Below are 26,899 nucleotides of genomic sequence, written 5' to 3' on the forward strand. Positions count from 1 at the left end.
TTAGTATTATGTCTATTTAAATTAAGAATGAAGTGATGAGATGATCTTGATAGATAGATCAAAAAGGAATGAACAGGTATGGAATTGAAGTAAGTTTGACAATCTTTTTATTGAAAAATTAGATTTTTAGTTCCTGAATTAATCTTTTTATTGACAATATTGTCTAATTAATTTCTTAAATCTGTCAACCCAACTGATAAACAAGTATGGTAAAAGGCAAAAAAGTAGCTTTTTTAAGTGGCATGTAAAAGTTGTAATTACGCAGCACTAAATTAGATGATCCATAAAATCAAATTAAAAACAAATTCTCTTACAGTAAATAAACAATCACCATTACATTAAGACAGTAATTAAACAGAGAACATTACATTATTAGTGAGTGCATCTCATTCGTTCACTGTAACTATATGCTATAAAGAGATATTTAATTCCAATTCCAAGACTCAATCCCTTATTTGAAGATAGAAAAATAAGGAGAAGAAACAGCTTATTTCCACGTCTACCATTACACTACATCCATTAGAAGGCTACAGGATCTCACTTGTTTCCTGGTCTCTCTAAACAAACAGTAACTTACAGCCATTGTAATGTTTAAACAAAGGTACGAGGAAGATTAACGGCGCTTAGACGCTTAATCATATCGTGAAGTTTACGTGTCCTGATGAAACTCATATCCTGCATCCAAAGAAACCGAGCTTCAGAACATAACCGACCAGATATGTTCTTGTAACCAGGGTGACCCTACTTTTAAGGTGCTTACCGGAGTTTGAAGCTCATATGGGTTGGTTAGCTGGTAACCGTTTCGCAGAGATATAAGCGAGAATGATGCATAATAGGCTGAAAAGTATGACAATCTGGATCGAAACAACAGAAACATCAATAGATTTTCTTACGTTACAGCGATATCATGTCAACGTGATTTAAGTGATAGAAACTCACCAGAGTTGGGTTGTACATTGGCTCACTTCTTGCTATATACAGTTTCCTGGTGAACAATAACACAGATGATAGATTTTCAGAGAGAGCATACAATGAATTTTGAAGTCGCAAGATAGGAAAGAGAGAGACGGAGGGCGGCAAATACGAACCTCTTGTTCAAGAGTCCTGACTGCTTGCATGTTTTCTGAATCGCTTCGATCCTGCTCAGGGTTTTAGATGCATTAGGATCACTGCTGTTGACCTGTAGCACCCAAAGAAGTTAGTTTTACAAAGGAACTTCAGATGATGCTGTGATAAGCTCGAGGAAGATTCTACCTTAGCCTTCAGCATAACAGAAAAATCAAAGAAAGCTCCATACACATCAGCAATCGTTTTTGTTCGATCGATGACCTTAGCGGTAAGACCTGAAGCAAAAAAGTCGACACGAAAACTCAAACTAGGCCGGGGAAACTCAGGCTTGTCTCTGCTCATTGCAGCTACTCAAGAAAGATTTAGGATGTTTCTTTTTACAGAATATTATAGATGGGAACCTTACCCCGCCGCATTTTGACTACCCCCCTGAAGACTTCGACATTGTTGTAGCACAATGCGAGAGTTCCAATCGCCATAATCTAGCAAAAGCACATTCCAAACTAGATAATTGCCTCTATAACAATGCCGAAATACCGTTATTGGCATAATAGGGATGTACAACAGCTTTCAATTCTATCAAAATCAATACATCATATATGTCTCCAAGAATATTTTGACTTAGATTTTGTACTTAATTGTGCCATAAAGGACCATTAGTTCAATGTCAAGAATGCATCGTGTTTCTTATTAAAAAAAAATTAGTTCAATGTCAAGTAGGAAATATGCACATATTAATGACCTTAAATGATTAAAAAATGCTAGAAGCCTCCTCTGGTAAATAAAATTTTTAATAGAATAAAAAACATTACTTTCGTACAAGCATGCTTAGTTATATTGATTCTAGTTTCAGAAGTTATTAGAAGAACAAGGTAAACGGAGGAATATACTAAAACCAAAGTTAAACAGAAACAGGGGCATCTACTTTCTTTTATTAAACCTTTGTATAACGTAATTGGCCGGAATTAGAAGATCGAAACACGTCAACAGATTCGTATAAATCTGCAAGCTTGATGAGCAGAAATGCATACATGCAAAGGGGAAATTCTACCTTACAATTTATCCTACATGAAAAGCCGAGCAACTTTGTACCTGAGGTATTGCGCAAAATCGAAATATCGAAAGATCTCTTAAGTTAGACATATATGTCAAACAATCCTCTGCATGAGTCAAAGCATTGGTGACCAAATCATTGAGGCATTGCACGGCCTTGTCTGAATTCTTCTCATATTTAAGATCCTATAATGCAAAAAATGGTGAAATAAGCCAATCAGACCAAGAAGCAACAGAGGAATTAGAAACCAAATGGCAAAAGGCATATAGATTTATGCACCTCTAGTTTATCAGCATATTTGCTCCATATCTCACGAGGCCAAAACATCCGACACTTCGGTATCTCGTTGATGTCCTCCAAGTAATCTCGAATAATGTTTGTTTTCTGTGTTGTAATAGTTTGAGAAAGAATGTGTTAGAGTCAAACTTCAACACAAGTCAGTAAATCACTGGACACATTGGCCACTTCAATTATAATAGCTGACCTGAAGAAACAATCCCATAGAATTTGAAAGAGAATCAGATGCCAAATCCTCTAATTTCGAAGCATGGAACAGCTTAGACAAACCTAGTCCAACAAGTCCGGCTACGTAGTGGCAATATTCATCATAATCATCAACTGTCTCTACCTGCAAGAAGAGGAGAAGTGTTTCAACATTCTCTTCCTACATTATTAAACCATGTTCCTTAGCATCCATTATTAATCTATTGCTCTATTAGGAAGGCAAAAAAACAGTTCTCTTTTTGGGTAAGATGAACACTTTGAATCCAGTAACAGGTATTAGTTTAAGAGCGCATTAATTCTAACTGGCTCTAGACAGGCCCAACTGATAGGGCTAATACTGCGAAAAAACGGGATGAATCATAAATGCAATGCAAAAAAAAGTCAACATAAAAAACTATCCTGTCAAAACTTGAAAGTACAGAATTTGTGAGACATGGATGACAAACTCATTTTGTACCTCTTTACAAATGAATTTAGCCATTCCTGCACCCATCCGTTTCGTAATATCCTCAATGGCCTCCTGATACCTGCAGAAGCAGTTGAGCATAATGAGTTAAACACTGGAGACGGTTTTAGTCAGAAACATAGACATTCTATACAAATAAATTTTATGATGTTCATTTTGAAAAATTGGAGAGCTTATATTTATTCCCAAATGAAAAGGTTACTAAAGAGTTTTTCTTGTAGTTTATTAAAAAGCACAGAATCCAATGAATGAATTCCATCACAACACATAGAAGCCAACAGATTTTTAAAAATCCCAAATCCAGTAGACGTGAAAATAAAAACCAATACAGCCAATAATTATGGTCTTTGTCAGAAAGCATCAGATAGGAATCAGTAGGGTCCAGTAACCAACCCTTTTCCAAGTTCTAGAAATGCAGTCGAAACATGATGAAACTGGTCCATAAGAACTTTGTAATCCTTTGTGCCACCTAAACATACAAAAAAGAACATAACTCAGCACAAGATGAGAAGACATCCCAAATAAAATAACATTTAAAACATATGTACCCAGATGCAATGAAATTCAATTAACTAATTTGTTTTCATTTCAAGAAGAGAAGACAATATTACGAGTAAGATACTTACATGAAAAATGCCAATCACGGTTATATATGTGACAGTGAAAAGCTTTCAGAATGGGCAATTTGATATCTGTTTGTATGCTTGTATCATCCTCTGTAAAGAAAATATTAACGTTCAATCAGTTAGAAAACAAAAAAGCACGCTGCTATCAGTAGGAAGGGGGGAAATCTTTCAGAAAACCCAAGGAACTGCCAACCGAACAATTTCGGTGATAATAAGACCATTAGGCTAATTGACATCAAAATAAAAAAGGACCAACATGAGTTTCTAAGGGAGCAAAAACCATTATATTTCTCGAACTTAAGGCCAACCACACATGCAATAGGAGCTTACATATATAACAAAGTAAAGGGTTCATAAAATACCAACAGTGTCGAGGGCTCGCAGAACCAGATAAAATATGCATACCTGCAAATAAATGAAAAACGTGAGATTGCTGGGAAGTATTATAATATGGTTATATTTGGATAAACGAATACATACACTTTAATAAGAGTTACTATACAAACAAACACTGAAATTGAGCAGTAATAACTATTACTTGTACTACTTAAATCCATGCTTTACAGACAAACTCAGTATAGCTTTGAAGAAAAGGAATGCTGCCAGGAAACGAAACTAGAAAGCTTTCACAATGATAAAAGATTTGCAAATATGAGTGGGATAAAATTGTTCAAGCTCTGTGTTACAAATATTCTTATGGTTTGCAAATTTATAAAAAAATATAAAAATAAATAAACAAAGCACCACGACTCTATTAAATGTTACCATGAGATTCAACATAATTGACCTTTATAGCTTATTCTACGAGTACACATAAACTAATTTCGTTAGAAATAATTGATGGTTTGCATTCTCCAGACCACAGAAGTGTTCCAAAGCACTCATAGAACATAAGGTATGATTAGCAACTATCCTAAATTCATTTTTTTCTTCGTAACAGAATTTCGATGGTGATTATTTGAGCTATAAATTGTAAATAAGGTAAACAGCATCAGATTTGTTCAGATATTCACAGTACGCATATCAATAATTTTCTTTCTAACAGCCTTGCAAACAGACGACGAATCATCGAAACTGTCAAAAAAAGAAAAATCATCAGAGCTGATAAATGGATTCAACATCAACATCAACAACCCAGAATAGGAAACAGAATCATCTAACTAAAGAAACATCAAAACATCAGTATTATGAATTAAAAAGATGATGAACACTTGATCTCCAACTTACAGCATTCCGAAGCTCGGGCTTAAGCTGCTGAATAACGAGACCAAAACTTCGAGAGACCTTATGCAGCATGGTGTAGCAGAATCCCCAATGAGGCTCCGGTGGGATCTGCTTCTCCGCATGCCTCGCGGCCATTTTCAGTTTCACAAGCGGGTAAAAGTCATCTGGGTGTCTCAAAATCGCCCCCAAACTGCCCATTTCTCGCTATCAACCCGATTTCAAACCTACAGAGCTTCTTCAGATCTCTCACCGGGTCAAATCGCAGAGCAAATGCGCGATTCCTGAAATGGGTCCCCGATTCTGCAATTGACGACGACAATGAGCAGGCGAGAAAAGAAGAACCCGAATGATTCAAGCCCAAATGTCGCCGGTGGAAGGGGTCAATTACTGCAGTTGAATGAAGGGTTGTTTTCAGAAACTTGACTCTCTCTCTATGTAAAAGAAGAGAAGCAAGTTTTGAGAGAGGGAGTGGCAGCCGGCAGAGGAGTTTAAAAAGAAAACAATGGCTCTCTTTTTTGCCTTCTTCGCTGTGGAAATTGTTGGTTGAGATTCTGTAATCCGAGATTGCGCAGAAAAACGTGAAAGACGTGGGCTTTTATTTGCAGAAATTGGTGGGGAACCTGACAACAAAGATGAATGGCGTTTGGATGACAAATTTTTTTGAGGCCCCAAATTTCCAAATGAAAATTCGAATGGAAAAATCTGTCTCTGTTCAATCTCCTTCTCTTCGTTAATCCTTTTTTTTTCTTCTTTTCCCTCAAGAATTATAAGAAGCATTCGACTTATTGGCCTATATATATTTCTTTCTTCGATCATGGCGAAATTCAAATGCTATCACTGAAAACAAATAAAATTGGGTGGAAGCGAGTGGCGTGTTAGACCGGGGGATGAATCCGCCAAATTTCTCTCTATTTAAAAATTAATTAATTTTTTTAATACAAAAAATTCGGAAATATCAGAAATTGAACTTTCAAGCTCAGATGAAGTAATACAGCAGTACAAGCCAATTACGATTTGAGCTATGGTTCTGTTTAGCAAATTAATAAATTATGTTATCTTTCTATTCAATTTTATTTTACTTCAAAATGTATTTTATTTACTAAGTTATATTTGAATAAGCTATATTCAATTAAATTTACTAGAATTTAATATGGACTCTAATATAATTGATTAGTTTTTCTTTTCTTGAAGATAATATAATTGGTTAGTTTGAATTTTTTTTCAACCCAATTAAATAAGATATATATCTTGGATAAAAAAAAGTTTAGGAATTTAAATTCATCCCTCATATGGTGTTCAACTATATACAAATATATAAATATATATTTGTTAATTAAATTTCAAAATAATGGAAATTAATTTACTATAAAATAAAGGAAATTATCAATAATACATCCTACACGGACATACACCTGAATTTAGAGGAAAAAACACAATAGACCACTTCTAAAGTTTGACTTTTTTTTAGATCACATCAAAGTATTCAATTTATTAGACAAACATATAAACAAAAAGATTAGTAATAATCTATCTCAAGAAAATGTTAATATGTGCATCTACTCCTATTTTTAAGTTACTAAGTTCAAATCTTTATATCCTGCATTTATCGTACTAAAATAAAAATAAATAAATAAATCAAAAATTAGTCTATTCTTAAGAGAATGAAACCTTGAGTCATAATAGAATAAACTGGTTATGAATATTTATGTACTATTATTATCGTGTAATATATATATATATATATATTTTAATACAACATGTGGAGGTAGGATTCGAGTTCATGACCATATAATCAAAATAAATGTATTAACTGATTGAGTTAAATTTAAGTTGGTATTATAGATTTAATGTAACATATCAACTAGCTTCATAAATGACGTGTATTTTTCTTTGGCTTATAAAACCACCTACTAAACATCTACCATTAATATCTTATTTATTGAACGACTAAAAAATGAAGTTTTTTTTTAATAGTTCAACCAATAAAGTTAATAAAGAAACAATGTCATAAATACAATCAGTTATAATTGAATTATAGTCTTAAATTCGTGAAAATTATTTCTCTAAAAAAAACATTAGAAATGAAAAAGACAGGTGGTTATTTCACTCATAAAATTAATACACGTTACAATTGAAAAAAAATAAATAAAAGAAACATCACTATTAAAAATAACAATATTATTGTGTTACTTATTCAAACACTTAGTGAGTTATTAAAATTTTATTACACAAAATAAAATTTTTACTGCATATTATATATATCATATATGAAATATTAATGAGTGAAATACTAAGAAATGGGGCAGGTCGGGAGAATTAATTGATATTTTTACAAAATTTGTAAAACATTTTATAAATGATTGGATTTAGTTCTTTTTTTCTTCCTACAAACAGAAACACTTTCTTTTTAAACAAAACAGGGGTGGAATTTTGGTCAACTCATTTGATAATAAAATTTATTTTTTACTTAATGCTTTTGAAAGATAAACTAACACTACAATTTTTGGAATGTTCTAAAAATATATTTTTAAACTATAGCTATATTCTTAAATTATCAGAGGCTTTAAAAGAAAATTAAACTTTGCGGTATCAAATATTAGAATGATATAAATAAAATGAGTACCCAAACTAATAAATTGTTTTTTTTTTTTTGAGAGGGAGAGAAAAATCAATTTATAGCAATAGAAAGAAGCAAAATTAGAGCTTTTGCCTCTTAACTATAATCATCCAATACAATATCTAGGGTGGAGATTCAAACTTACACCCTCTTGGTTTGAGATATATGTCAATTATTGTCGAGTTATGTTCATGTTAGTTCCATTGTAATTTAAAAACATTTCAAACACATAATCTTTAGATAAGTTCATGGTTAATATATTGATTTTATCCGACTAAAACATAGTTAATTTAGAAAAAAAAAAAAACCTTGCATAGCTTAGAAGAATAAATAGTCAAACTACGAGGATATTGAAACTTTATACAAAGTTTTAACTAAAAAAATGAAAACATGAATGTCAAATTATATCCTAATCAAAATCGTCATTGATGTTTTTCCAATGGTAATTTTTTTTAGTATAACAAATGTAGGAGAAATTTTGAACCTATAACTTCGAAGTAAGAGAAGATGTTTTTACTTGCTTAGTTATGTTCATGTTAGCACTAAAAAAAATTGCATTGAATCAACGAGGGAAAAAGTTAAATGTCTTTGAAACTTCTAAAAATAACAACAGATACCTATTTTAGCATGTGTTTGACGAGAAATTCAACGAAGAGAAACCCAAATTAATGAATTTGTGTTTATATTTATGTATATTGGATGTTACAATCTCTAATGTATAATCTTCTAATTAATTCTCTTAAAATGTAAACTTTTATTAAAGTGTTTGTAAGTTTGTTCTTGAATCAATGATATTGATGCCTTCAGTGTAGTGCTTATCAAAGGATCTTTGAAGTCTTCAGCTTTGAACTTATTGAAGACTTCGACTTTAAGCTGAAGACTTCGACTTGTTGATGAAGTTCTTTGACTTGTAGTTTGACGAAGACTTTGTGAAGTCTTTGACTTTGTAGCTTTGTTGAAGTTCTTTGGCTTGTAGCTTGTGAAGTTCTTTCGGCTTTGCAGTTTGTGAAGTTCTTCGGCTTCAAATCTTGTAAAGTTCTCGACTTGTAGCTTGTTGAAGTTTTTGACTTGGGGTTTGAAAAGTTCTTCAGCTTTGCAGCTTGATGGAGTTTTCGGCTTCAAGTCTTGTCGCTCTGAATACTTAGCTTGATGGCGTCTTCAGCTTGATAGGGTTTTTGTGGGTCTTTATATGAGTCATGGTATTAATAGGCCATGGGCTTGGGCCCAATCTATTCATGAATTTTGATTCAATTAGTTGATTTCATTGATAGTACGCCTATAAGAGACACGTAGCATAATTTCATTCGTCGATTATAAAATTATTACACTTGTAAATTTGTGATTGATCTTAAATAAAATTTTAAATTTGTTACGTGATATTTAATAATTGGTCAAAATTTATCTGTCAACAGCATGTTTTATCCTCTCTCGCATACTTTATAATTTTTATAATTGAGCCATAAAAAAGGAACGTGCACATTGTTATTGTTAAGTATATATAGTAACTATATCAATTCTTTTTAAGTCTTTCTTAACCATGTTTTAATAATCGCATGATCTCTCTCATTCATATGTAGTACCGGTTCATTTATGTATTCATTCTCTTTGCATGGGCATCACATCAACAAAATAAAAAATATATAATAAAATTTTAAAATTTGTATTTAAAATTTTTTTAAATGTTTAAAAAGTTTTTTTTTCTTTTTATTACAATACGTAGGAGTAGAGATTCAAAGTCACGACTTTTTTGTTCTAGATAGATGTTTTAACTCGTTGAGTTTTGCTTATATTGTGTTCCTTTTTTTCTTTTAAGCTAAAGAGCAATTGACTCTCCAAAAGTTAACTCCGCTGCATGGAACTTTAATCGGTAACACAACTACTTTTATTTTTAAAAAAAAGTCAGAAAATTCACTTCAATCATGTGTTAAACCTTTTTCACAATTCATAGTCCTCTGTTATTTTTCTCCCTATTTAGCATGAAAATGTCGATTTTATTATCTCAAGAACCAATTACGCACACACACCTATATAAATCCTTTTAATTGCTTATGAAAAATTGGCCAAAAAGTACTAAAATCCTATTTGATTATGCAACTTTTGACTGTTTTATAAATGTGAAAATGACAATTCAGTAACTTTATTTTAATTAAATTAACATTTCAATACACAAATTTGAGATGTGACAACGACAAAGAGGTAGGTAAGGAATCAACCAAATTGCTTAATTTCACTGTTTTTCAACAATAACTATTGGATGTATAAATAAATGCGTAGCCAATTTGGTCAATAGTCCTTTTTTTCCTTTTTTTATTAATGTGTCACAGTCAATTGATTCAATAGAATAATAAGTTTTTCTCCTAATTTTGTTTTTACAAGTTGGATTTGACATCCAAATATGCCGTAGTAATCAATCAACTTGAAAAAGGTAAAAATTCATAGACTATGTTAAGGATCCCACATTGATAAAAGAAGAGACTTAACAATGGTTTATAATAGACATGAGCTACTCCTCTCATTTCCAATTGATTTTGAGATGAAAGCCCATGAATATTAATATGGTATCAGAGCCCACAAGCTCAAACGAGCATTCAGTCCAAAATGGGATCCATGAGAGATGTTTTTAAAAGCAACATATATTCTATTAGGTAACTATTTCTTTAGCTTAAAATTTTTAATTTAATTGTGAATTTGTTAATAGTTGAACTAATTAACATCAATATTATAGATAAGGTTGAATAACTGTACATATGGTTGAACTAAAAAATGCTTTCCATTGTTAAATATGTGTACTACAATTTTGTTAATTATTATTAAATAATATTTCAATTCTTATATATTCTTTTAGATTTTAAACCTAATACTTTTGAGTGAAAAAAACGATATTTTATAATTTTCAAAAGCATAAAAATCGAATTAACATTTTAGTAGTACGGAAAAATCTCTTCACAATCTTTCCAGAAAAATAATAATAATAAAAACAAAAAAAAATAATAATAATTAACAATAATTTAGAAAAAAAAAATCCCTTTCATGTTGTCCGAATCCAAACGTGACCTTAACCCGTCGTTCACGTGAATTTCACCAAGTCGTTGGGTCCACGTCGATTTCAATATGTTATTATTATTATTATTATTATTTGAATTACTCAAACAATTAATTAATATAAAAAGGGCGTGCTATCTATGGTTATTAAAAAATTATATATATTTTTATATTGATTACTTCAACAATTTTTCTTTTTTCTATTTTGAAAAAATTAATTACTTCAACAATCATGTGAAGAAGGTTGTTTGCTTTATAGGGGTATTTAAAAAATTATAATAATTTATTTTTTAGTCAATGACCTAATTATATTTATTTTGATTTAGTATGAACTTGTAAATAATAAATACCTCTATCTTAATTAACATGGAATAAAGAGCCGAGCTCGTCCATATCAAAATTCGGCCACATAAAATAATAAATTAATTTTTTTATCTTTTACTCAATCGCTTCTCAATTTTACAAATAATTAATTTGTTTAAAATAATGTTTATTTTCAAACTTATTTATGAAATAATGCTTGAAACATATTAAATGTATAATTAATTGATTGAAACTTATTAAAAATAATACTTTTAAAATTGTTCCGCCTCTGGACGATCACGACATTTTCAGTATTTGTTCTTCTATTTAAGATACGATATATCGTTGATTTTTTTTAAAAAAAGTAATTAATTATTAGTTATATTATATATTAAATAATAGCCTAATATTTACATTGATAGTGCCCACCCAATTTCCCCCTTTATGTGTTGTGGACTATGCCGTTTTTTCTTATTTTTTATTATGTTAATCAACTTTTTTACTTTTTATTATTGTTGTTTAATATTATAAAAGTCATGCTATTATTTAATATATAATATAAGTAATATTTTTTTTTTCAAAAAATGAAATGTGGCAAGATGGTAGGAGACGATCCTATCTTGAATTTTTTTTTTTTTTTATCAAACACCACGTCTTACAATCGTCTCTTGAAAAGACGACCAAATGTTGAAAATGTAATGATCGTCTCTTTAGAGACATACAAGTGACAGAAAAATTTTAAAAATATTATTTTTAAATAAGTTTCAACCGAGGTATTATATATTTTATATGTTAAAAGCATTATGTAAAATAAAAAAAAATAAAAAAACCCAACAAATAGAGAGAGTTTTTGGGAGAAATGAGAGGAATCACAGCCTCCATAGTAATTCTTAGAAAATTTTAAGGGAAGGACATGTCGTTGGGTTCCACTGTACATAGACGTAGTATAAGAAACAAAATCAACTTAATACGACTCCACAAATTCAAGCAAGACAGGTTCCTACCAGTAACCCAATTAAAATTATAGAAATTGATTGAATTATAGAAAGTTGGATACCTCCAAAGTCCCATAACTATAAGCTTTACACTAACGATGTTGTTTTCAGTGGGAGTGTCGATATCGATTCCATTATTCGTGACTCAAATGGTTAAGTAATAACTTTCAATTATACATTTCATATGATATTGGGATATGTGCGATACTTGTTGAAGTTGTTACTCTTGACGAATGTATCACTTTGGCGCAAAAATTTGGTATTAGACCTCTGTGGATAGAAATTGACTCTCTTTTTATACGAAATTTGATATCGAGATACGAGATTTATGAGAACAAAATACAGCTATATGTAGATGCAATGAAGGAGAAATGCAGAGGATAGTCATAATTTAATGCTTCATTCTTATGCGAAGAGGATAGTCATAATTTAATGCTTCATTCTTATGCGAAGGATGCCTATATTTTTTTTTTTAGATTTGTAATGGGTAGTATAAGTTGTCTATATTTAACAAAATAACAAAATAGTATGCATTTTTTTTTAAATCCTGATTTTTAAAGTTTCAGTATTCCCAAATTACCCTTTGATCTAACGTTTAAACTTCCCCAAATTTCTTTTGGTGCTTCATTCCTTTTGATTTGCTACTCTCCCATGCACAAAAAAACTACTGAAGGTCTTCATCTTCGTTCAAATTTGTTCTTCGTTCGAATTTTGATTTTTAATTTTGTTCTTTCTTCATTCTTCGCTTGCAGCTCTTCGGCCTTCATCTTCATTCTTTGTTCAGGTAGTTCTTTTTTTATTCGATTTTATCTTCAGATTCAACCGAATCTTGGGCTTCAACCGAAGTTTTCGTTCAGGTAGTTCTTATTTGATTTCCTTCATCTTCGATTGTAGCTTGACAGCCATGGAAGAGCAAAACCCTCAAATGTTTCCCCAGCAGAAAATTGGCGTCGTGGACCTTCCAATCGCACCCCCAACACAGCCTTGTTTCATCCACTCCACACACCACATTCGTCGGAGACTTGCACGCGCACAATTTCTTAATTTTCCAGCCCATTAAAAAGAATTCTCTGTATTTGGACGCAGTGAAGAAAGATGAGGAAGGGATGGGGGATTTTTTGGTGGTGGGTGCTGTGCTTGGATAATTTTAGGCCACAATCCACGAATCAAATTATATGGGCAAATTTTGGGTTGTTTCTCAATTTTTCGTTCATACTGTATTTAATGGTCTTTTTTTTCACCTCGTTCTTCACCCTATTTTAAATTAGTGAAGTATCTAGGTTCTTCATTCTATTCTAATGGAAAGTATGTCAGTTGAGTATATCACACTGGTGTACTAAATATATGATATATTTTAGATACATCAATGTTATATCTGACATATATGATGACTATATTAGTAATAAATCAATAAATGGTAAATCATGTAACCATATAAGAAGTTATATTAGTGGTATATCTGTTATATATACCAACAATTCCAACATGTAGTCACATGTTATATATATTAACAACATGTAATCACATTAGTTGTTCATTTTGAACCAAAATTTCGATCTCAAAAATAAATTTTTTTTGTTGGACATCATATAATCATTTCATAAGTATATATATCAATACACATATATCATAGTTATATCATAAGTATATCACTGGTAAATTGAAAGTATATCAAGTACATATCAAACATATATCAATGGTAAATCAATGATAATTCATTTATCAATACTATATCAGTGGTAAATCTCATATCAAGTACATATCAAACATATATCAATGGTAAATCAATGATAATTCATTTATCAATACTATTTCAGTGGTAAATCTCATATCGAAAGTTATATCAGTAGAAATAATAGTTATATCAAAAGTAAATCAATTGTACTATATATATCATAGTTATATTCAAATATATATTAGATATATATCATGGTTATATTAGTGGTAAATCAATCAATAGTAAATTATATAATCATATAAGAAGTTATATCAGTATATATCATGGTTATATTAGAGATATACCAGTGGTAAATCAGATAAATATCTTAAAGTATATATCACAAATATATCAGCAGTAAATTAATACATGATAAATCATATAATCATATAATAAGTTATATCTGTAGATATCATAGTTATATCAGTGGTAAATTAAAAGTATATAAGATATATATCAGTGGAAATCGAAGGGAAATCAAAACGAAAGGAACGTGAACGAAATGACATGCATGGAAAATGAAGGAGAAATTTGATAGTTACTGAAATCGAAAGGAACGTAAACGTGAATGGTGAAACTCGAACTTACTGTGAAGGAGAAATCAAAGGGAGGGGAGAGGAGATGAAAGGTAATCAAATGGAAATCGAAGGTAAATTGAAAGTTAGGGTTTTTATGGATTTCAATATGCATTTTGGGTGTGTGCCCTGTTATTGGTTTAGGCCTCTAAGATATATTTGTAATTTAAAACGTAGGCCTCCGTTTTTTTTTTCAAAAGAAATTTTATATCTGAAAAACTCAAAGCTATTTTACTTATTTTTCTAATTTTTTATTTTTTTTATCATATCTCAAAGTTGCCCCTTTTCCTTTATTTCAATATATATAATGAGGTGAAGATTTGATTGACATAAGGCCCATTACTGCCAAGCTAAGAATGTCGCATTAAATTAATGACATTCTAAAAATTATCAAAGATTTAAAAGATAAAATTGAGGAAAAATAATTATTAAATTATTACCTCTAGGTTTTAGGGCGAAGAGGGTAGAAAAGAACGATCAAGAATCGTCCACGTGTCTTGACCTCTTTGAAGACTCAATCTTCAGACTCCAATAATGGCGGACCACTCGCTCTCTCTCAAGAATGAAGGGACTGTGGCGACTTCCCAACTGTTTGTTACCGAATATTTTTCTGAATTTCGGAGCCTAAAGTTCGCTCCTTTCAATCTTCAGGCGCCAAAAAATGCCTTTCAAAATCCTCCATCGTCCTTCTTCAATCACTGCTCAAATCCAGAACCAGAACCCCAAAATTCCCATACCACTCGCTCGCCCTTCCTTTCCATTCACCTACCAATCTCTCTCCTGCCCCGCCATTCGCCTCCGTTCCTCTTTCTCCACTTCATCTATCGATGTGCCGTCGCGGGTCAGCCGCCGATTTGTGGTTACTGGCGATGGCCGCGAGATTGAGAGCGAAATCGCCGTTGAAGTTCAAGAAAACGAACAATTACTGGGGAGTAGTAATAGAGAAGAATTGGGGAGCCAGGGGTTGTGGCGTCAGATGAAGGAGATTGTGACGTTTACTGGGCCCGCCATTGGATTGTGGATTTGTGGACCATTGATGAGTCTCATTGACACCGCGGTTATTGGCCAGGGAAGCGCCGTTGAGCTTGCTGCTTTAGGTATTTTCGTAAAATTCCTTCTGTTTTTGCTTCCTTTTGATTCTTGCGAAGAGTAACTGGTTAATAGATGGGAAGCTTTAACTTGAATTTACTAATGGATTGGGAAAACAAGAGGTTTAAACTTCCACTTTACTGGGTCTAATCCAACTAGCAACCAACTTCAGTTACTTAAGTTGAGCTGGTTATTTGTTTGGAAATCTAAAAACAATGTTATATATCAATTATTTTGATTGTCACGTTTGATTGGCAGGCCCAGCGACAGTTTTATGTGATTATACAAGTTATGTGTTCATGTTTCTTAGTATTGCAACTTCAAATATGGTAGCCACAGCCCTTGCCAAACAGGTTCGACCCGTAATGGATGGAATTTGTATTACAGATATGTAATAGTTGTGCTGCATTTCTTGACTAGAAGTGTTGTTGCAGGATAAAGACGAAGTGCAACATCACATATCTGTACTGCTGTTCGTTGGGTTGATATCTGGTTTCTTGATGCTTTTAGCTACCAAACTATTGGGTTCAGTAGCGCTAACTGGTACTAAACTTCTACATTATTGCTTCATTAAATAAAGGACTCATGACATTCATTAATTTTGTGGACTATTATCTTATGTTTTTTGCCACATAAACAGCTAGAACTTCCTCATCTTTTAAAAGTAGGAGGCATTGGAATACCATTACCATGATGTTATTGTAAATTTTCAGCTTTTGCGGGGACAAAGAATGCAGACATCATACCTGCAGCAAACACATATGTTCAGGTTCGTCTTCTTCTCTTTTTATTTTGTATTTTTTAATAATTTTAGATGAACTTTTTACTGATAGAAGTTTGTCTTTTAGCCTCATATGTGATGTACTTCTTTTTTGTTGAATTCACCTCTCTTGAGCTTGTTCTGATTCTTAGGAATTGGACGCATTACTTCTACTTATGCTTGTTATACATACATGATATTGGATTTTCGTTACTGTCTCTTTATGTTTCCTTTCTTCTTGCTACATGAGTTGTTAGTGACAGTGTGAGGTAACCAAAAAACTTTAAAAATGATGTCCAGTTCTTTAACAGGCTGATTCCTCCAAACTAACACCAGTTTGAACTTAAAAAAGGCTCAATTTCATTACTATTATAACCATTCGTTTATAATAATATAAAAATTATTGTCAAACATTTCTTATAATTCAAATGAATACAATGCTTATCACCTGTACAGACTTGACCTCCTAAAACACGTTAACCAAGTAATAAATATTCACAAATGGAGTTGCGAACAATGTAGACAGTAGACATGTTAAGATCTTTCATCATGGAACAGCTTAGTTTCATTTCCTCCCCATTGTAAGAAGTTCACCACATACATTATTTCCTTGTAACACAATGGTCATAACGATTATTTTGATGCATAAAATTATGTCAGGATAATTTTAAATTATGATCTAACTTCTGTGATTTCTACTTTCGATGTTTACTGTGTAAATGTACACTTCCATTATGATAATTGGTTCAATGACTTTAAGTTGAACAGAATCCTTTTCGTTGGTAGATTCGAGGTTTGGCATGGCCTGCAATTCTCACTGGATGGGTTGCTCAGAGTGCAAGGTTCCTATTTATAGATCCATGCCAATGCTTCGTCTACTTCTTCTATCATAACTTTGGTCTGTTTGTTTTATACTTGCTGTTTTCATCATATGAACCCATAAATTTACTTGCTTCGTCATCTTTGTGATAAGGTCAAATTTTATTTATAATAACAGATTACCAGAACAAGGGAGACCCACTCTCCCAAGAACACTCAGAAATTGAGCCTTAAAAAATGATATAAAAGACATACCCCATCCCTCAATTGAAAATAGCCTTGAACCCCAAAATTTGCCTCACGGGACTCCCCCTGACTAACAAAATTGGAAATTCTTTGGGGCGCACAAATCACACGTCCTTACTCATTACATGTTCCCCCTTCTTCCTATGCCTACTTGTATAAACTTTAGTGATTCGGGGTATGTCACCTTACTTCGAGATTGAAAAAAAAAGAGTAAAAAATCCTTTCACATTTAAGCTATCAGATGCCTACTGGTTTTCTTCATAATTATGGTAGTTTGTCCAATTTAGGTTTTAGACTTGAGGCCCTTGTTGTTCTTTACCCCATGAGTTTCATTTGTGAGCTTGAGCATAGTTGCCATAAGGTGTTTAATTGCTTTCTGAATTGATTTCCCGGTGAGACAAGAAACTGAATTACGTACATGAAGATTTAAAGAAAATGATTCCGTGGCTTTTTCCAATTTGTTTACTAAGAATAATAGAAAAAGTACGAGTACATGGAAAATAAGCTTAAGACAACTATACTGTAGCAAATGCAATACATTGTACACAACATTGACAAAGTATTTCATTAACTTTGAAATGAGGTGCCAAAATGAAACAATATAGAAAATTTGTAAAAACGTCCAGAATAACACCACCAGTAGCTTGAGAATTCACCAAATTTATTATCTTCCATTTTTGTTTTTGCTTTAGTCTTGGCATGAAAGATTCCTGGGGACCTCTGAAGGCTTTGGCAGTTGCAAGTATTGTAAATGGCATAGGTGATGTGGTCCTCTGCATGTTTTTGGGCTATGGTATTGCTGGTGCTGCATGGGCAACTATGGCATCACAGGTATGCTTCTTTCTGTTTACGTTAGTGTACCTAATTTCACTGCATTTGTACTGGTTCACACCTTATAACTGATCTTATTTTTCTCCTGTATGATTTTTAGGTTATTGCGGCTTATATGATGATAGAAACACTGAACAAGAAAGGATACCATGGATATTCTCTATCTGTTCCCTCGCCCGGTGAATTTTTGTCAATACTTGGACTTGCTGCTCCTGTTTTTATAACAATGATGTCAAAGGTTCTATTTTACAAAACCCTTTACATCCATCTGTTTTCATTTGATTAATGTATCTAATTTTACGATCTTTTAGGTGGTTTTCTATTCTCTCCTCATCTATTATGCTACGTCTATGGGCACACACACCATGGCTGCTCATCAGGTTATACATAGTTCTTTTCACTTTTATCTTCATACGCATGTATGCCTCTTTCTCTCCATTGGAAGTCAATGGTGTCTCAAATTGGTGGCTTGCCATTCTCTCCAGGTCATGATTCAAACGTTCTGTATGTGTACCGTATGGGGTGAACCTCTTTCCCAAACTGCTCAGTCATTTATGCCTGGATTGATACATGGAGTGAATCCTAGTTTGGATAAGGTGAGAACTTGAATTTACTATTTATTTAGGACATGTTTGGTAACGTTCCCGTTAATTGTTTCTCATTTCCAATTTTCTTAAGAAATCTCAACATTTTGCAACTAACTTGTTTCTCCGTTTTTTTAGGGAACATTCTCAAAATTGTATAGAAATTTTTTAAACAACCAAAACAAGTTTCTCTTTCTTGTTTTCATTTCCAATTTGTTCCAAAACATAAATAAAGAAATTGTTTTATCATACTTGAATTCATGGATGATGGGACATGAAATTCATTTTTCTTTATTAAAAATGAGGAAACGGAAACAGAAAACACGAACTTTACCAAATGAGCCTTTACTGTCATCCATCTTGTTTCGGAATTTTGGTTGCAGAGTAGCTGCACCAATTTTATTCAACTTATACAGAATTCCTTGCTTTGCTTTGGATATTCATAAATCTTAGAAACTTATTTGCATGGATACTTGTTAACCAGTGGTGGGTAGTTTATGGTTGTAAGACCTATTCTTTATGGATAGTCATTGAATTTATTGTGGAAAGCCTTTTATATTGTGTAGGCTCGGATGCTGCTCAAGTCACTCTTGATCATAGGAGCTATATTTGGTTTGGTATTAGGGACTATTGGAACATCAGTTCCTTGGTTATTCCCCAATCTCTTCACACCTGAAGAGAAGATTATTCAGGAGGTCAGTTCTTGATATCTATATCCCAACATGTGGAATTTGAACCATTGCTATTCCCATTTAAATCTATTATTTTCTTGCCCCCCCCCATTTTCATAACATATAATACATGATGGATTAATTATAGGCATAAGATAAGTATTTGAAGTTCACATTTCTGCTGTTTCAATCTGTAATTATCTTACTCTAGATTTTGCAGCTTTGACAATAACTCATATGGCATAAGTAGATTGTGGTATATTATTAGTTAGATGTTATTCTTTTGGATTGTAGTCCCCTTCTCCAGGGATGTCCTGTTGTAGGACGTTTTTTTGTATGCCCTTATATATTTTTCCATTTCTCTAGATGAAAGCTCAATTTCTTATTATAATTAAAACTGCCTCTAGAATTCCATTTTTAACTGATGGGCACTTAGAGGTGCCATTCGAAGTCTTTCTACTGTTGCCTAACGTATTATTATTTCAATTCTAACAAAATAAAAATTGAATTGAGGGCCATTGTTCAATCCCATGTCATTAAAAACTCTCAACATGAAGTTCCTAATTTTGCTCATAATATATTGATTTTGATTTTTGACCATAAAAATACCTCTTAGTATGATAATTATTTTTATATAAAATATCTCAATTACGTATTTACCTGTCCATGCAGATGCACAAAGTGTTGATTCCATATTTCTTGGCGCTAGTCATAACACCCCCAACTCATAGCTTAGAAGGGACATTATTGGTATGTTCTCACCTTAGAGATTTTGCTGAAGCTTTTTCGACTGAGTTGTACGTTCACTTATGTTTCTTATCGCTTAAAAAAAGAACAAACTATTCTTTCTGCCTTCGAAATCATAAGTTAAAAATACCAAGTATTGCGTCTCCAAAGGGCAGCGAGTGCTACTCGACAAGGACGTGGGATCTCTTAGTCATACTGGTTTTAGAGGTCTCAAGTTCGAACATTTCGGTGAGCTTATATAAAAATTCCTCGATGTCTCTTGGATCCAAGTCTTGGGACGGGTACGGGTGCCCCTAGGTATTAGGGAAGCAAAGCTCCAACTTCTTACTACTTGTTTTGGCTCCAGTAATATTGTCTTATTTCATCAAATTCACTTTTGAGTTGCAATCAAGCAAGGAACTCTTGAAATTTGATTTTTGCAGGCTGGACGAGACCTAAAATTTATTAGTTTGTCAATGACTGGATGCCTTTGTCTTGGTGCCATTGTGTTACTGGTAATGTTTTCATCTCCAAACCTTAATCTCATTCTTGATGGTTTCTAAATTTTCTCCCACCCTATTCTTCTCTACCTTTGTGCTTCAACTTTGCTGCTGCTTCCAGGCTATTTGCAGTAGGGGTTATGGTTTGGCAGGCTGCTGGTACGCCCTCGTCGGATTTCAATGGGTAAGAACAAGACATCCCTACTTCACCTATGTCTAAATAGCTGCTCTGCTCTTCTCACCTTCTACGATCGCTCTCTTACCTAGGCTCGGTTTATTATCGCTCTTCGGCGGGTTCTCTCTCCCAATGGAGTGCTCTACTCCAGTGATTTGAGTCATTATAAACTGGAAAAGCAAAAAGCTGCATAGGTGATAGTCCATGTGAGCTTGCAGTAGATATGATTCAACACCTTTTCGATGTCTTCGTCATCCGAGGTTGCAGGAATGGATTGGAACCAAAAGTTTCTGTAGGCAGCTTAAGACACAGTGTTACATAAAGAAGCAAGAAGCATATGATTTCACAAGCAGGTTTTGAAGGTTCTGCTCATTGGATGAAGCTAAAACAAAAGACAGAGCAACTTTATCTTAAAAGAGTGTGAAGCCATATTCTGTGTTTCTTAAAAGTTAAAAGAGTGCTGGCTTTTAGGTTGTATTTTCTGTCAGAATTCTTTTAATGTTGTATCTTGCAAGGCCATATCTAAATTATAAATGCTAAATATATGCATATGATACATTCTTGTTTTGTTTTTCTTTTCTGGAAGTACGCAATCTTTCAAATGTAGTGAAAATCTTAAATCAGCCATACTATAATATAAACTATAAAGAAAACAGATTTAGGTGCGAGTTCAGAATAAAATTGGTCTAGAACATTGGGATCCATTAGCTCAATTGTTTTTTATTTCCTTTTCCAATGATCGAGAATAAGAAGTTAAGTGGCTAAATGGTGTTAATTTATAATATCTAAATAACTTAAAAACAACTGGAAACAAAACAAAATATAGATTTATTTTTAAAAAATGGTAAATTGATTAAAAGATAAATTGGCCAAGTATTCAAACATTAGTGATTTTTATAGGTTACGTGCGAAAGCTACAATGTATGGAAAAGAGATATATATAAGAAGAGAAAAAAACAAAGATTCATCATACAAACTAATTAATAATATTTTTTATTCAACCGAATCATTTTCCTTCCTAAACAAAACTCAAGTAATTATTGTTCCATATCCATCTTTATACTGACTACCAATAAAAATTAGACAGTTTTTTATTTCTCTTTCTAATTTGTCAAAATTTTAATGGTAATCAATAAAAGACTGACAAATAAGCACTCAAAGTATTTTTCTTCACTCAAAGCTACAATTATATGGATGATTGGGCACCTCTTAATGCCAATAGAGCAGCTCCATAAGCAGCCTCCGTCTGAGTTGCTCGACGCACAGGGAAACCAAGAACTCTCTCTCGGATCTTCGTCCATTTCTCATTTTTGGATCCACCTCCAGCTGTGAACACTTCTTCAACCTGGGTTGCTCCCAAATCCCTCAATAACCTATAAGCATTTCCCTAAATAAACACACCAATTTTTATGCTTCTAGACAAGTGTTATAATTATAACCCACTTTCTTTTAAGAGTTCACAATTTGAACCTAAGAAAGGCAAAGATTATGGTGCTTTGACCCTTACCTCGATGCGCGCAATAGATTCCAAAATCCCATGCAAATATTCAACATCATTTTCTGGTCGTGGATGTAATCTGCAGACAAATTTTTTAAAAATCAAAGAGTAGCAGTTATTTATGATGCTAAACTGCAACCAGAATATGGAATTTGCAATCAAGATTATAGCGAGGAGTTGTTAATTCTTTTAAGGGAAGCGGAAGGATGGAAACCTGGGAGACATTTGTGGGTCTGCCACCGGAAACCTCTCTCCAATCGACGTCAGTGGATAGTAATCTAGAGGAGAACTTTTCATGGGATTGATTTGTTTGCTCATTTCTTCTAATTCCTCATCAGTAAAAATTTGTCTAAGCACGGCTCCTCCTGTGTTTGAAGCTCCTCCCACGAGCCACATGTTGTCAAGTCGGTGACTGTACACGCCAAACCGTGCATCGTCAATCCTGCTGGTACTCAATAGTTTTATGGCAAGCGTGGAGCCCAAGGAAGTGACCTAAACAGCATTTAGTTTAAACACGGCTGAGAAGGCGAGAATAATAGCTAAATGAAACCAAAAGCATTCAGAACCAAGGAGCCAAATTGAGACAGTATAGAAACAGTAAACAGAGAATGAAGTCAGCAAACTAACTGTCAACCCAAATGGGAAATGTTTTAGGGGTAAAAGTAACTCTGCCAGCCACAGGTGCTCTTGTTTGAGTTTAAATACCTCCTTTTCTGCCCCTTTTCTTTTAAGAATTTGAGTCGAAAGACACTTTGAACGAACAGTTTCCACCGAAGCCTCATCTTGATATGAATCGTTTATCGAGAAACCAAGTTAGGACAGGAGTTCATCAGAATCTTTGAAGCTAGTTCTTCAGATTGTAATTTTTTTTTTTTTTTTGGGGTTCATTTTTTCAGTTAATAACTCATAATCAAATCTCAGTAACTAAATTCTCAGAAACTTAATTCTTTTTTTAATGGAATAAAAGATGTTGAGGGATGAAAACATGGAAGTATCAAATTCAAGTCCATGTAGTACAGGGTCCTGTGGGAGATTCCTGTAAACTAGTTTCTTTTTCCTCAACGGATCCATCATGTTTCTTTTGATGCATATCACAAATATAAAGTACTACAGTCATAAACCCTGCATATTTCTAGCCGCTGGATCAAGCTAGGTAAGTAAGTTAGAAAACCCTTTTCCTAAGTGCATGACAGAAACATTAGGAAAATAATCTATCTACTCCAAGAAAAATTAATTCATATTGGATCCTTACAGCTTGCCCTGGCAGTGTTGCACGTGCTGCAAGAAATGCAGCAATACTATCTGTGGTTCCGGTGCATACAATGCAATCATTTGGAAAACCTACAGAAAGATTCTTGTTAAACATCAACTCTTTATAAACTTCCAGAACAGAACCTACTCTAAAGGAACTCAGACACAGAGAGTTGCATATAATTATTCATAGAAATGAGGTGCAACAGCCAGTACACAAATTGCTTGGGAGCATTATATAAATCATTTAATTGCCTACAATAGGAGTTAACTTTTGAAACAACTGATGAGCAAATTAAATTTTTATATATGGATACAAATCTTCATAGAATCAATTTTTCTTGACAAAGTGCTCTTCCACTAAAAGCTATTCTCCCTTTAAATGTGAAAATACCCTGTACTTATTTGATTTCCAAAGAGAGAATTTTCAACAATAACTAACAAAAACAGATCCACATTTTGGCAGCTCGAATTGCTTCTACTCTTGGTAGTCAAAAGTTGCGAAATTACCGAATCGTGATCTAATGTCCTCTTTCAAATACCCAATACAAGTTCCAGGAGCTTTGACGTAAGGTAAAAGTTGAGAGTATGGTTGAGCGAGAAGCCAGGGTGGGTAAGAGTCAACTTCAGGATCATAGCCAACCTGTGATGCAGAGAGATATGCGTAATTAGCTATTGGCTGTTCTAAAATGTTCAGGAAAGTATAAGATACAAGTAGCAAAAACTTGTGAAGATCACCTTCAGAGCATTATTATAATCTGAAACCCCAAGCTTTCCATGTAGAAACCACAACAACCAATCTGCTTGATGTAACAACATGGCAGATTCTTTATTCGAGTCAGCACGGTTCCACCATGAAACCAGCTTACACAAAGTAGACGAGGCAGAGCAGACTGTATGGTTTACAGGAGCAATAGACTTCACCAATGGTAAGGCATCAGGACAACTCTCATTGTACAAGAATGGTTTTGACAATGGCTGTCCAGTGTTACTGCGCAAGTATACGCTGCTTCAAAAACAGACTTCACATGGAGGGGGCAAAGTCTAATGAAGGGCAGGAATTTCTAAAGCATGTTGACCTGTCAACAATCATGGTAGTTGCAGATGTGCCATCAATGGAAATAGATGCCACCAAATGACGATAATGATTTGGAACATCTTCAAGCAGTGAAAAAAGTGTTGTTTTCCACGAACTTGCCCAATCGATTGTTTCATCGCTCTTTCTAGACAACAGTAAAGTAACATTATTCCCAGTTACTGTGTTCATGTTGCAATGATATGAATCTGCACTGCATGATTCCTTCTTTAACACATTTGTTACAGTGTGCAGAAACAAACTTTTCCTTGGATTATGAGGGAAGTGTTTTGTCTTTTAAAATCAGTAATTTTATGTGTGTGTGTATATATTAAAAAAAGAAAAAGAAAAGAAAAGAGATACCCCCTTACTCTCCATATTCACCTAGTTTGGGACAAACCATCTAACTTCAAAATAATAGAAAAAGTAAGTGGTTAGGAAACTTGAAGTTAAGCTATTGGGAAAGTAGGAAAGTGGCGCTAAAAGGATAAATTGTGGCCGACACTCCTTTTAACTCTCGGATGCATGTTCAAAATATTTTTTGAATTTTTATCTCACATATCCAACCAAATAAAATCTTCAAGGCATATTGTTCCAGCCCTACCAAATAATTCTTTTGACTTCATGGGATCTAAACTTGAGAGTCCTCTTGTTCTCTCAAATAGCATCGAAGAACCCAACTTAGTTTTGGTCTATGTAGTGAGGCCGTTAGCCATTCAACTCCATAGCCACAGACGAAACGGGACATCTCACATCTTTCATGTCCTCTTTAAAAGCAATCTTCACTTGCCAAAATTCCAAACAGTTGACCCACGATCAAAATTTTACTGTTATTGCATTGATGTCCCTTCCCCACCTAATAACTCTAAAAAAAAGACAACGCTAGTTTACGCCAACATCCATCGAATATCTTTATATATGCGTGATTTTAGCTCACCCATCAGCTAATTGAAAATAAAAATTCACCTGACTACCCTTCGAATATAAACAAAGCTTCAAGATCTATACTCATATACCTTATAGAGCGGGTACTCCCTCTTTCCTTCAGCACGAACAGTCCCTTCCTGGTCGATGAGCGCAAATCTTGCGCCAGAGGTACCAAAATCCATCCCAAGATAAAGCCGATTCACGACCTGAGGAGGCACCACTGGACTTAAGGCTTCGGCTCCAACGCTCATTGTCGTCCGTCTTCGATTTCTTCGACTTATATTCGTCGAAATCCAAATCCCTGACGCGCGAAGATCATACGCATTGGTAACTGCTCGAAGTAGATGTAGATGAATCTGAACTCATCCATTTAGCTTCAGAAGGCATTTTCGATTAACATAAAAACAAAATCAACAGAACACACAAAATTTCGGCGAAAACAAAGCTCGAATGATCAGAACATTGCTCAGATAAAGAATTCCATGATAAGTAATACGAAGATAACATAACAAAACTTAGGAAAAAGCATACATTAGAGATAGAGAGAGAGAGAGAACCATAATTAGGAGGCGAGAATGCTGTGGACGGAAGCAAAATCAAATTTGGAGCAGGAGAATGAAGATTGTAAGGAATCATCGTTCTGTAAGTTCTGTTTCTGCGTTGGGCTCTGTGTTTCTCTACGGATAAGGGAACGGCGATTTTGCCTTTCTAACATTTTAAAATTATTTTATTTTTAAAAGTTCGTTAAAATGTTTGAAAGAAAATATTGAGGATAAAATTAAAATTTTCAGGCCTTGGGAGTCAGATTGGAAGGGAATGAATCACACGTGTTAGTGTTTGAAGAAGATATGTATTTTAACCAGCTCGGTTATGGTCTATGTTAATAAATTTTATTTATCTATAAAATTAAAACTTTCTATTTATGAAGAAATAATTCAATGACTATCACTTTTATGCTATATTTAGGTATATGAGAGGAAAATTATTTGAATTCAACTTTAATTTTGATAGAAACTATTTGGTTGCATTTAAATTTCATCGTTTTTTATTTGATATTAGTTTTGCTTCGTATGGTTTTAAAAGTTTGAATTTAGTCGTCAACATGGTTTGGCTGAGAAGTTAAGGTTGAAGAAAGCGTGGAGGTCGAATCTGATTCATTGCAAGCTATGTTAAATGATGAAAATGAGTGGTTGGGTGAAGAAGCCACCTGGGTTGAGGATTTGAATTTTTTGACACGATTGTTTCAAGAAATGTCTTTTAGGCATATGTGCAGATAATCAAATAAGGTTGTCCATAATTTGGGTGGAGAGTCTTTCAAGGTAGGGAGTTATCTTTCGGTGAAGAATTTTCCTAGTTGGCTTCTTCGTTGTGTTGAATCTGACTGTCAATCTTCTATAGCCTTAATGGCGTATTGGCGTTTTTATGAAGTTTTATTATAAAAAAACACGAACATAACTTAGCGATAATTGACATATTTTTCTCTTGAGGTCGAAGGTTCAAACACTTCATTTGTCTGCTCAAGAAAAATCATTTTATTATTTAGAGAGAAGATGAGT

General features: G+C 33.4%; 3 protein-coding genes across 9 annotated transcripts; 1 reads left to right on the top strand and 2 right to left on the bottom strand.

Moving 5' to 3' along the window:
• Window positions 1–347: 347 nt before the first annotated feature.
• LOC111015463 (squalene synthase) lies at window positions 348–5,720 on the bottom strand. The gene is made up of 14 exons (XM_022290492.2): window positions 4,946–5,720; window positions 4,081–4,123; window positions 3,719–3,808; window positions 3,486–3,561; window positions 3,084–3,153; window positions 2,607–2,750; window positions 2,402–2,506; window positions 2,161–2,307; window positions 1,475–1,550; window positions 1,255–1,343; window positions 1,089–1,180; window positions 940–985; window positions 761–854; window positions 348–675 (listed from the first exon to the last, which is right to left on the bottom strand). The coding sequence occupies exons 1-13, from the start codon at window positions 5,138–5,140 to the stop codon at window positions 774–776; spliced, it is 1,254 nt and encodes a 417-aa protein (XP_022146184.1). The 5' UTR covers window positions 5,141–5,720; the 3' UTR covers window positions 348–675; window positions 761–773.
• Window positions 5,721–14,724: 9,004 nt separating this feature from the next.
• Window positions 14,725–21,167, top strand: LOC111015498 (MATE efflux family protein). The gene is made up of 14 exons (XM_022290542.2): window positions 14,725–15,288; window positions 15,539–15,633; window positions 15,715–15,823; window positions 15,994–16,049; window positions 16,827–16,882; window positions 17,798–17,936; window positions 18,037–18,174; window positions 18,248–18,316; window positions 18,422–18,532; window positions 19,087–19,215; window positions 19,864–19,941; window positions 20,361–20,432; window positions 20,539–20,601; window positions 20,685–21,167. The coding sequence occupies exons 1-14, from the start codon at window positions 14,853–14,855 to the stop codon at window positions 20,784–20,786; spliced, it is 1,653 nt and encodes a 550-aa protein (XP_022146234.1). The 5' UTR covers window positions 14,725–14,852; the 3' UTR covers window positions 20,787–21,167.
• Window positions 21,168–21,562: 395 nt separating this feature from the next.
• XK-1 (xylulose kinase-1) lies at window positions 21,563–26,058 on the bottom strand. Of its 7 annotated transcripts, none has more exons than XM_022290559.2 (9): window positions 25,901–26,058; window positions 25,433–25,644; window positions 24,421–24,560; window positions 24,080–24,332; window positions 23,852–23,984; window positions 23,343–23,431; window positions 22,305–22,582; window positions 22,100–22,169; window positions 21,563–21,979 (listed from the first exon to the last, which is right to left on the bottom strand). In XM_022290559.2, the coding sequence occupies exons 1-9, from the start codon at window positions 25,977–25,979 to the stop codon at window positions 21,779–21,781; spliced, it is 1,455 nt and encodes a 484-aa protein (XP_022146251.1). In that variant the 5' UTR covers window positions 25,980–26,058; the 3' UTR covers window positions 21,563–21,778. The 7 variants fall into 7 exon arrangements, with proteins under 7 accessions (XP_022146251.1, XP_022146250.1, XP_022146253.1 ...); XM_022290558.2 differs by having other exon boundaries at window positions 25,433–25,674; window positions 25,901–26,053; XM_022290561.2 differs by having other exon boundaries at window positions 25,433–25,717; window positions 25,901–26,051.
• Between the last annotated feature and the right edge of the window lie 841 nt (window positions 26,059–26,899).

The sequence above is a fragment of the Momordica charantia genome, assembly GCF_013281855.1.
Source record: "Momordica charantia cultivar OHB3-1 chromosome 2 unlocalized genomic scaffold, Mcharantia_2.0 BLBB01000002.1, whole genome shotgun sequence".
In the NCBI taxonomy this organism is placed as follows: domain Eukaryota; kingdom Viridiplantae; phylum Streptophyta; class Magnoliopsida; order Cucurbitales; family Cucurbitaceae; genus Momordica; species Momordica charantia.

Bases quoted from the DNA above. Each gene is read 5' to 3' on its own strand.
- LOC111015463 (XM_022290492.2), bottom strand. From the start codon at position 5,140: ATGGGCAGTTTGGGGGCGATTTTGAGACACCCAGATGACTTTTACCCG. The intron at 4,124-4,945 runs GTAAGTTGGAGA...ATTTATTTGCAG, and splicing joins AGCCCGAGCTTCGGAATGCT to GTATGCATATTTTATCTGGT. The intron at 2,751-3,083 runs GTACAAAATGAG...CTCTTCTTGCAG, and splicing joins CTAAATTCATTTGTAAAGAG to GTAGAGACAGTTGATGATTA.
- XK-1 (XM_088121231.1), bottom strand. From the start codon at position 25,979: ATGATTCCTTACAATCTTCATTCTCCTGCTCCAAATTTGATTTTGCTT. The intron at 24,333-24,420 runs GTCAACATGCTT...ATACTTGCGCAG, and splicing joins ACTACCATGATTGTTGACAG to TAACACTGGACAGCCATTGT. The intron at 21,980-22,099 runs GTAAGGGTCAAA...GTGTTTATTTAG, and splicing joins AATCTATTGCGCGCATCGAG to GGAAATGCTTATAGGTTATT.
- LOC111015498 (XM_022290542.2), top strand. From the start codon at position 14,853: ATGCCTTTCAAAATCCTCCATCGTCCTTCTTCAATCACTGCTCAAATC. The intron at 16,883-17,797 runs GTTCCTATTTAT...TTTTTGCTTTAG, and splicing joins TGGGTTGCTCAGAGTGCAAG to TCTTGGCATGAAAGATTCCT. The intron at 19,942-20,360 runs GTATGTTCTCAC...TGATTTTTGCAG, and splicing joins GCTTAGAAGGGACATTATTG to GCTGGACGAGACCTAAAATT.